Source organism: Dendrobates tinctorius, unplaced genomic scaffold (assembly GCF_039654945.1).
Source record: "Dendrobates tinctorius isolate UK_male_01 unplaced genomic scaffold, ASM3965494v1 ptg000011l, whole genome shotgun sequence".
In the NCBI taxonomy this organism is placed as follows: Eukaryota; Metazoa; Chordata; class Amphibia; order Anura; family Dendrobatidae; genus Dendrobates; species Dendrobates tinctorius.
In genome coordinates this window covers 105,120,304-105,131,798 of record NW_027361679.1, presented here as the reverse complement: position 1 = coordinate 105,131,798, position 11,495 = coordinate 105,120,304, and the positions used below count along the sequence as shown (strand labels likewise).

The window sequence follows — 11,495 nt, the reverse complement described above, 5'->3', positions numbered from 1 at the left end:
CAACTGTCCTTTGCGGTGCCACTGCTCTAAGGATGGAGCACACTACTCAGCCTTCTATGCACTGCTTGTCAATGCCAAAAATCTTTGATGTCTTGCCCGATTTCTCTTAAGTTGGCCCCATGCCTCTAGGTCACCCGGTCTGTCTGCTGCATTTTGCTGCAGCGTCGGCGCTTTGGGTTCATAGTGCACTGCCCCCTTGCTGCTCACATCGTCACAGCTGGGGACTCACTCCTGCTTTGCTTTTTTTCCCTCAGCTTCCAGCCAAGTTCCCTGTCTAAACACGACCCCTTTTCCTGTGTAATGGGGCCTGTCCGTTACCCTATTCCTTCTGCCGGGAAATAGGGGACGCAGCCTTAACAGTTCTGGAAACTGTGCAGCACAGGTACCCGCCCCCTGATCATTCTGACTCCATACATATCTGGCAAATCAGTTCTTTAATGCAAGCAGCATAGAAGGCATGTACTTCCAATTTTCTAGAGAAAATTGTACAGTACATCCAGAACAGTTTCAGTTTGAAGAACTTTGTGGCTCATATCATTCCACAAGATGACACTAGTCTCATACTTCAAATTTTTGGTGGAAAATAATAATACACTAATAGCTTGGGTATGTTTAGAATTATGTTACATCATTTGCATGATTAATTATTCATACCTATTTGCTGCACAATATAGTCATCTATTTCTTCAAGGCTTTGGAAGAGTTAAAGCAACTTGTTGAAGTGTGTTTCACCTCAAATGTGAAACTACTTGTCAATTGTCATCTTTACTATTTCTCCATTCCGTGTGCGGCTAACCACCTCATTGATGTTATTGAGTTTCTTTGTCAATAAAACAACAGCTACACTAATAACATGTGCTTTTCCTATTAATTCATCATGCTGCTGAAGTAGAGGTGAGATTGGGGACCTACATAACATCTGGGGACTGTAGTCAACATAACACTGTGCCAACACCCACTGGGGCATAGCTACCAAATTGACATAGTTTGTGCACAGCTGAACAGAGTTGTCAGAAAAAAAATCCTTCAATAACATGTTTGATAGATTGTCTAGTGGAAGCACCCATATAGTATTATTATTATTATTATTATTTAGTTATTTATATAGCGCCATTAATTCCATGGTGCTGTACATGACAAGGGGTTACATACATAGTAATAGATATACATAGTAACATAGTAACATAGTTAGAAAGACCGAAAAAAGACATTTGTCCATCCAGTTCAGCCTATAAAATTCTGTCAGACTAAATCCCCAGATCTACGTCCTTCTAAAGAACCTAACAATAACTGTAAGATTCAATATTGTTACGCTCCAGGAAGACATCCAGGCCTCTCTTGAACCCTTCGACTGATTTCACCATCACCACCTCCTCAGACATGGAATTCCAGATTCTCACTGCCCTAACTGTAAAGAATCCTCTTCTATGTCGGTGGAAAAACCTTTTCTCCTCCAGACGCAGAGAATGCCCCCTTATGACCGTCACCTTCCATTGTATAAACAGATCCTCGGAGAGATATTTGTATTGTCCCCTTATATACTTATACATGGTTATTAGATCACCCCTCAGTCGTCTTTTTTCTAGACTAAATAATCCTAATTTTGCTAATCTCTCTGGGTATTGTAGTTCCCCCATGCCCTTTATTAATTTTGTTGCCTTCCTTTGTACCCGCTCTAGTTCCATTATATCCTTCCTGAGCACCGGCGCCCAAAACTGTGCACAGCACTCCATGTGCGGTCAAACCAGAGATTTGTACAGAGGCAGTATAATGCTCTCATCATGTGTATCCAGACCTCTTTTAATGCACCTCATGATCCTGTTTGCCTTGGCAGCCGCTGCCTGACACTGGCTGCTCCAGGTAAGTTTATCATTAACTAGGATCCCCAAGTCCTTCTCCATGTCAGATTTACCCAGTGGTTTACCGTTCAGTGTGTAATGGTGATATTGATTCCTTCTTCCCATGTGTATAACCTTACATTTATCATTGTTAAACTGCATCTGCCACCTTTCGGCCCAAGTTCCCAACTTATCCAGATCCATCTGTAGCAGAACACTATCTTCTCTTGTATTGACTGCTTTACATAGTTTTGTATCATCTGCAAATATCGATATTTACTGTGCAAACCTTCTACTAGATCGTTAATAAATATGTTGAAGAGAATAGGTCCCAACACCGACCCCTGCGGTACCCCACTGGTCACAGTGACCCAGTTAGAGAATATACCATTTATAACCACCCTCTGCTTTCTATCACTAAGCCAGTTACTTACCCATTTACACACAGCTGTTATGAGTGAGTCACCGAGGAGGAAAAACAAAAACAAGCTAAGCCACGAAAAACCAGAGAGGTTGGTAACTAAGCGGATTGCAGACCCCTGATCCTATCCACACAACTAGCAGTAGCCGTGTAGCATACCTACGATGATCCTAGATGCCTCGTCACAGTCGGAGAACTAAATAAACCTAAAGCAAGAAAAGAGGAAATCTAAACTGCCCCAGAGCAGACCCCAAAGCAATAGACAGCCCCCAAACATGTATTGTCGGTGAGACAAGATGAAAACACAAACACAGATAGAAAAATAGGCTGAGCAAACGATGGGGCTCACACTAACTAGAAAGGCTGTTTGTGAAACTAATGTTCCAGCAGCAGACACCGGAGGAATAGGAGCTGTGACCACTCTATTCCCACAAAAGACTCGAAGACACGGTGGCAACCTATGTGTGAGCCGGGACATGATGGATGGAGTCCCTGAAGCAGGCTACAGTCACTTGTCATGCGAGTAGAGTTCCAAGGAACATCTGAGAGGAGGAACTTGGGTTTAACACACAACTACAAGTACTTCAGTTTAAGTGCTAGTGAGGAGACGTTCAGAACAGGCACACGAAAGGGAGAGCTAGAAAGGTTAATTCCATCTGCCTGGGAGTTGCCTGAGCCCCTGATCTGGAGACCGCAGCATTGAAGCGGGCACCTGTCTGTGCCAACAACGTGAGTAAAAGAACTGGAACTGCCTTCATCTGTCTCATTGCCTTCTTCCTGCGCCAACCCACTCAGCACTGCTACATCTCTGTGCCTAACACTGCACCATCTACTTCTCCTCACTATCTCCTCATTTGCCAACCTCATCTACTCTGCCCTGGGACTACAACCCTACCTGTGGAGGGCTACAACATCATTGCTGCGCCACACCATCTGTCCCAGAGAAGCAACCCTATAGCGCTGGCCAAACTGACCAGAAACCACAGGTGGCGTCACGAATCATCTCATTGACTGTATCCCCATCACTCTACCCCTTTTACATTGACCACCTGAGGCCACGGACCAGGTCACTGCCACTGTGACATCTCCCATAGAAATCAACGGGCCCGGCACCGAGTACCCCACGGCCTCTGGGGGTGAGTCAACCTACTATACACAACAGTCTCAGCGTATCCTATATGATGTATACTGTAGAGTTTCAGTGTATCCTATTTGATGTATATAGCCGAGTCTCAATATATTATATGTGATGTGAACAAAAGAGTCTTAAGGGGGTTTTACACTAAGCGATATCGCTAGAAATATCGCTAAAACGTCACTGGTTTTGTGACGTTATAGCGATATTGCTAGCGATATCGCTATGTGTGATACTTACCAGCGACCGGCTCCCCCGCTGTCCATCGCTGATCGCGCGAGAATGTCCGGCTCCATTTCTCGTCGGGCGCTTCCTGCTGAGACTTCCTGCTGTGACGACGAGCGACGCTGGACGCGGGCGGGAGGACGCAGGATCGCTGTGTGTGAATGGTAAGTATCGTGCGCTGCGTCGCTGCTGCATCGCTGTGAGATCTTTCTGTATGAAAGCTCACTAGCGATCATTTAGCGATGCACCAGCGATCCTGACCGGGTCGGATCGCTGGTTGGATCGCTGGTGCATCGCTAAATGTAAAAGGGCCTTTAGTTAGACATGAGCAGATTGATTGGCAGAAGACCAAATTCGAGTCAAATTTTCTGAAATCGATTTGCAAGGAATTGGCAAAAAAAGAACATTTCACACATGCTGCAGACTCAGTGAGCGGAGCGGGTTAATGGCAAGGCTTCCCCATAATGCCCTGCAACATTCTGATCAGACAATCAAGGTGGTTGTCATAGGCAGTATAAATTGAAGAGGCTGGCCAAGGAAGGCCATTTTATGCCAGTCATGTGTAGGGATAGGAGCTCATAGCACACTGCATAGAGACAGAGGTGTATCTAGGCTCCCTGGCACCTGGGGCAAGAATTCGGTTCGCCCCCCCCCAACACACATGCAATTTGCACACTTAGTAATGTACCGACAAGCTGCTCTTCCTAATGCTCTCAATGTTCAGTAAAAAACTGGAAGAAGCAGGAAGAAGCTCATTGTCACAGGACCATAAGTATGAAAATCACATATGAGTATAAAGTGTCCGTGTGATGACTACTGGAACCTGCAGAGCTGAGTCCTGACATTGCAGCTTCTGAATTCTCACAACGAATGCACTACACACTTTTAGGATTCTCCCTTCCCGGTGTAAGGCGGGTGGCTAGATACGTCATATGCCCTCCTATCTTGATTACTGTATATATGTGATATGCAATGTTATATTTGTTAGGTGTGTGGTATATGGTAATGTCAAAGTAATGTTGGGCCTAGATTTAGGGATAGTCTAGAGGTTTATATAGATTAATAGTGGGTGATATATAGTATTTGGGACACTAGAGGGCACTATAGAATTAGAGGGAAAGATGTTAGATAAAGGGAGATTTAGATTGAGATAAGATAGCAATAGTTAAATGTTTGTACCAATAGAATGGCCGGTGGGAGGAGTTACCTGTGGGGTCAGGTTGGCTAGAGAGCAGAGAGAGTCAGTGTCCTCTGGGCTAGATGTGAAGCTAATAGAGAAGGTCTGGAGGAAGAGTGTCACTGTCTGTGTCATCCGGGGACCTAAGGTCCATGCAGAGACTGCAAGCAGCAGTCTGGTATTTGGCCAGAATGAGGAATGTTGACAGGGAGAATCCAGTGCCAGCTGACGGGAAGATTTGGGAAGCCTTGGGTTTGGAAACCATGGTGCAGCAAGAGAAGCAGCAGGAACAGACCAGGAAGAGTGAAGGAGATGTTATGTTAATGCTTTGTGAAAATGGATGGACTGTCTCTGTTTTAAAGGAACAAGTTTTACAGAAAATGAACAAGGACTCTGATAACATTTGTATGTGCCTGCGACGGGTTGGAGCTCTGTATCCTGAAGAGATTCCGGCACCACAGGTGGGTGAAGCACTGCACACACACAGCACATTACAAGATGGACATTCTGTTTTTGTAGTAACAGAGCGTCCGGGTGTGGAAGAGTTAAAGCCCCTCGCCACAGCAGACACCCGGGCATCCGTTACAAAGTTGCGCTGCGAGCATGGTCGAGTCTTTTTGCGTTTGGAGAATGGAGGACACCCCAGCTTGGACAAGATGGTGTCCGTAAGTTCTGCGATGGCAGAGAATGGCGCGGAGTCTGGCGATAGCTCTGCCTATCGTGGGCATCTTGGGCCCAATTTGGGGTGAAAATACGGCCGGCGGGGAGGGAGCCTGATGCCATGGCCTCCCTCTTGGGTGAGCATAGCCCGCCCGCGGTGGGCACGGCGGAAGTAAAGGAAATTGCATCTCCTGCAACAGATCCCTGAAGGGGAGGAGACTGAGGATGTGAAGGAGAAACGGCCGGAGCCAGCTCCACCCTGGCCCGGGGGAGGCCAGAAAGTAGAAACCCACGTGGCAGGCAGGACAGCGCCATTGCAGGAGCAGGCGGCGGTGGACAACATGACACATTCCTGCGTGCGGGCCTGCGGCTGCATCGGCCCCATCTAGTGGAGATGGAGGGAGGAGCAGGAGCGGGCTCATCCTGGAGTCTGTGACTTTGGGGAGCCGTATGAGCTGGACCGCTACCCCATGGAAGATGATGGACAGTTCTTGCGGCTGCCAGAAGCCGGGCCGTGGGAACGGGAGGACCGGGAGGCAGAGGCTGACCCAGAGGAGGATTTCAACCCTTGGGCAAAAAGAGAAGCAGGACTGGAGGATTTCTCCCTGCGGGATCTGGCATTTGAGGACCCGGAGGATGCTCCGACGCCATACACGGGGCTGGAAGGAGAGTTGACGCCAATCCCTGAACAGCCTGTGGAGAACATGGAAGCTGCGGTGAGTGTTACCAAGCCCAATACCCCTTGCTCCGTGGTCCTGCATGTACCGGTCCCCGGCTCCTCTGCCTCTGTCCCAGAGCCTCAAGATGGGCGCGTAGACCGTCATCCCTGTGAACCTCGGCACCCGCTCACGCATGCCGTGACCCCGGAGCTGCACCACGCATCAGCGGACGTGCGACCCCATGCTTTTTTGGTCCCCTCTCGGCAGCAATTACAAGGTGAGGGGCCCTTCTCATCGCCAGGGCAGGCGGCCTGGATAGCAGAGGTGGTGGAAGAGAAGAAATTGTGGGAGTGGGAGATCTGGAAGGAGCTGCAGCAGCTGGGTGGAGGAGCCATGGCGGGAAAGGAGACAGATGGTGTCCTCGTTTACACTAACCAGGCTGGGGGTACGGCTTTATCAGAGAGTCGCGTACCTTTCACAAGGTCTTCATCAGCGCCAGCTCGGTCAGGTATCAACGGCCTTTGCAGGAAGGAGACGGAGTGGCATTCTTCAAAGAAAAAGGACCCCGGGGTTTTTTTTGCTGTAGCCGTGGATCTATCTGCTGACCCCTGGGAGGATGAAGAGTTGCAGGCCTATGTAGAGTGGGATCGGGTGTGGGAGGCCCTGCACCTGAGGCCTACGGAACCTATGAGGCCTTAGATTACCCCCTCTGGTACCCCAGAAGAGCGGGTGCCACCTAGATCCTCTGGCTCATGGGCACAGAGCCCTGCGGATGTTTATTGGGACCGGGAGAAGGATGGAGCTGCTGGTGGACGCTTCCCCGGTACCTGCCTGGAATATGAGGGACAGTGACTGCAACTTGCCCCTGACATAATAAAGTTGAGTAAAATTGTGCTAGTTGCACAGTAAATGGGACTGTTCTGCGCCGCTGAGGGTAGGAGCCCTGAAAGCTGGATTAGGACTGCTCTGCGTCCTGGTGGGCAGGAGCCCAGATGATTACACGGCGAGAGTGGCCACAGTTGACGAGAATGTGGTATTTTGTTTCCCCCCCTTCCAAGTTTTGTTGCGCATGTTGTGCCTCCCCTGCTGGATTATGGGACTAAGACCCTGACAGGACTGTGTGAACCGTTAAGTGATCCTCTAGATCAGGGTAGAAAAGTGACTTTGTTTCTGTTTTCTCCTCTTTCCTGTGTTTGGATACCCAGAGCAGGAAAGTACTGCCCCAAAGTTGTTCCTTATGGGAGCAAAGGAACCAGGGTCAACTTGGCCCATGCTAAAGAACTTGAACTCTTGTTCCAGGGCTCCAACCTAGTAGAGCCGGGGTCATGGATGACCAGTGAAGACAACGGAGCCTGTGCCAAGAATGTTAATGTTTTATATGTTATATTAAAAAATAATGTGTTTTAACCATTTTAGGTTATTGGTATTGTCATGGTCGGGGCCGACCATGTTTAAAGAAGAGAAGTATATAAGGGGGTGGCTAGATATGTCATATGCCCTCCTATCTTGATTACTGTATATATGTGATATACAATGTTATATTTGTTAGGTGTGTGGTATATGGTAATGTCAAAGTAATGTTGGGCCTAGATTTAGGGATAGTCTAGAGGTTTATATAGATTAATAGTGGGTGATATGTAGCATTTGGGACACTAGAGGGCACCTTAAGGGAATGGCAACTGGAAGAATCTTGGCCTAGCGTGTGTGAGTCACCGTCTGTGTTGTCCGGGGACCTAAGGTCCATACAGAGACTGCAAGCAGCAGTCTGGTATTTGGCCAGAATGGGGAATGTGGATGGGGAGCATCCAGTGACAGCTAATGGGAAGATTTGGGAAGCCTTGGGTTTGGAAACCATGGTGCAGCGAGAAGCAGCAGGGACAGACCAGGAAGAGTGAAGGAGATGTTATGTTCATGCTTTGTGAAAATGGATGGACTGTCTCTGTTTTAAAGGAACATGATTTAAGTAAAGTTTTACAGAAAATGAACAAGGACTCGAATAACATTTGTGTGTGCCTGCGACGGGTTGGAGCTCTGTATCCTGAAGAGATTTCGGCACCACAGGTGGGTGAAGCACTACACACACACAGCACATTACAAGATGGACATTCTGTTTTTGTAGTAACGGAGCCTCCGGGTGTGGTAGAGTTAAAGCCCCTCTCCACAGCAGACACCCGGGCATCCGTTACATCGGTGGCAAGAGTATACGGTCATATGTCAGCACAAGCATGTGATTTATATACTTCTGGCCACATTCCGACTAGACGTGCCCGGCCTCGCTCAGTTCGTTTTCATTGAGTGAGGCCACATGTCTAGTCAGCATGTGACCACATGTATGTAAATTACCGGCACAAGAGAATCCTAACAGCGATAAGTGAGCACTGTGAGAATTCAGAACTCTGCAGTCACATAGAATGACTGCAGGCTCATCACAAACCTGGAGAAGCCCTTTAATGCTCCTCACAAATAAAAACATGAGAATTAGTCAGTATCGCAAATAAAATTTACATCCATGTACCTTATAGATGACGTCTTCTCTGGAGTCGTTCTCCTTCTTTTCTTCTGTCCAGACTCCATGATGAGTTTTCTCACCCACATCTCGTCTCTGCAGACTTCCATCTTCTGCGGTCTTTTGCAGCAAATTTCCACATGATGGCCTTAAAAATAGAAGTGTCATTATAATGTTCCTAAATAAAAATATCAGCAATATACTGTCGCCTCACACTATTTCCCTCCCTCCTCATACTGTCTCCTCTAACATCCCACCTGTTCACCATACTGTCTCCTCATATATTTACCCCCTCACTCTCTATACTGTCTGCTCACACATACCTCTGACTCCCCAAACTGTGTCTGCACACATCCCATCACCCTCACTCCCCATACTGTGTCCACACACATTTTTCCTTTCACTACTCATACTGTGTCCACATACATTTACCCGTTCACTCCCCATACTGTCTGCACTCATCCCCCCACTCACCATACTGTGTCTGCACCCATCCCCCATACTGTTTCCTCATACATTCCCTCATACATACATACTCTTCATTTTGTGTCCTCAAATCTCCCCACACACATTAAATCCCCCCATCCCCTCGCCAAATCTACCCACACATTAAATAACCCCCATCCCCACTCCATATCCCTCCACACACATCCCCCCACACATAAAGTAATCCCCCCATCCCTACTCCAAATCCCCCCACACATAAAGTAATCCCCCCATCCCCACTCCATATCCCCCCACACATAAAGCCATCTACATGACTGGACCATTATTTGGATAGCAGTGCGGATGATAACTACAATTTTTCCCTATTATACTACAATTTGGTCATCGGTTTGACCTGTGGATCGGCTGCAGCTTGTGACAAAGATGTCTCTATATGCCTTAGTATCATAAAAATCAGGTGAGTGTAAACTGATTAAAGAATTATTTTAACCTCGGATTAGACCCTATTTGTGCTCTTTTCTCCTGCAGTATTTTGCTAGTGTCTGTTGAATAGCAGAAAAACTCACATTGAACACAGTGCATATTATAAAAAGCAGTATAATAGAAACTGTGTTTACCCATAGTGTCTGGACTGCGGCCACGTTCCCAATGTGCATTTTGCGTCAATATCGCTTCCTCAGGGGTTGTCCACTTTTAAGTTTTAGGCCCTTTTTAACCAGCACTGTGTTAAAATAATAAAATCATATTGTATGTCGTCTACATTGGCTGAGCCACTGAGTTTATTGATTGGCTGCAGTGGTAATGTGTGTTATAGTCGTGATGCCACCATTGCAGTCAATACACAAAGACAAGAATAGTGTCAGAAAGCCAGATCCTTGACCAAAGGAGGTTGAGTACTATATGATTTTAATATTTTTACACAGCAGTGGCCAAGAGAGAAAAGAAACCAAAAAAGTGTAAACCCCTTTAAGTGCAGGGAGTTATTGTCCATTGGATTTATACTCAATGGCCATATCTGAATCTAGACTTTTTTGGTAATTTTCTAATGAAGATTTGTCTTCTTTCAGTTTTAATATATTATTATATAAGTACTATAAAAGTTGTTGATTTTTTACTTTTATAATGAATGCAGATAAAAACACAACACATGATATTAAGTTGCTAGACATAGAGTACATTGGATAAAAATCAATAAACAAACATGTAATCCTTAATATTGTGTAAAATGTTGTGAAGATGGATGATTTATTGTCATCTAGTATTTCCTATGATGATTTTGCCAATCTTTATGGCAGAATTCTTTACCTCTCGATTCCTCAGGCTGTATATTAAAGGGTTGAGGAATGGAATAATTACCGTATAAAAAACAGCAATAACCTTATCTTGTTCTGGGCTGTAAGTGCTTGAAGGTCTCAGATACATAAAAATAATAGTTCCATAAAATAGAGTCACAACTGTCAAATGAGAAGCACAAGTAGAAAAGGCCTTTCCCTGTCCGTTAGAGGAGCGAATTTGCAGGACAGTGAGTAAAATGCGCAAGTAAGATAGCAAGATTACAAATAGAGACGTGAGCTCAATAAACCCCACTAAAGAAAAGAGTATCATTTCATTAAGCCTCGTGTCCCCACAAGAAGTCTCAATCAGTGCTATGACATCGCAGTAAAAATGGTGGATGGCCTGAGGATTTTCACAAAAGTCCAAATGGAAAAACGAGAAGCCAGTCTGAACAAAGCCATTGCAGAATCCTCCAATGTAGGACAGTAAGAGAAGGCTTAGCAACGTTTGCCTGTTAATTATCTGTATATATGTCAGTGGGTGGCAAATTGCCACATAACGATCATAGGACATTGCTGCCAACAGAAAACATTCACTGCCTCCGAAACCGGCATAAGAAAGCATCTGTAGGCTGCAACCGGCTACTGAAATCCGGCTGTTATCTGACACAAAATCCACTAACATCCGGATGGTGACAGAGGAAGAATAACAAATATCAATAAATGATAACTGCTTCAGAAAAGCATACATAGGGTTACAAAGTTGAGCATCGTAAGTGATTAGTGTGATCAGCGCCGAGTTTTGAAGCAAAGTCAAGAAATATATGATGAAGAACAGGGCAAACAGAGTGGATCTCAAATCAGAGCTTTCTGTTAACCCGGCAAGTGTGAACTCAGTCACTATAGTTCTGTTTTTATGCCCCATTTTCTTTAGGATAGAGACTCCGAGCCATTCCGATCCCACATTTCTAACCAGAGAAACAATTTATATGTTCTTAGATCAATCACTGTAATAGCAGAATATGATAAAGTGACAATTAATAGTAAAGAGTATTAAACATTTCACATCAGACACCTTTCTAATTTTAACATTTTTTTTGTACCAGTAGAGTAAGGCTGGTTTCACACTTGCGTTTTTTTGTGCTGTGTTTTT

General features: G+C 45.8%; 1 protein-coding gene across 1 annotated transcript; it reads right to left on the bottom strand.

The window, feature by feature from the left end:
* Positions 1-10,319: 10,319 nt before the first annotated feature.
* Positions 10,320-11,267, bottom strand: LOC141100215 (olfactory receptor 5AP2-like). The gene has a single exon (XM_073588553.1). It carries the CDS (start codon positions 11,265-11,267, stop codon positions 10,320-10,322), a length of 948 nt encoding a protein of 315 aa, XP_073444654.1.
* Positions 11,268-11,495: the final 228 nt, after the last annotated feature.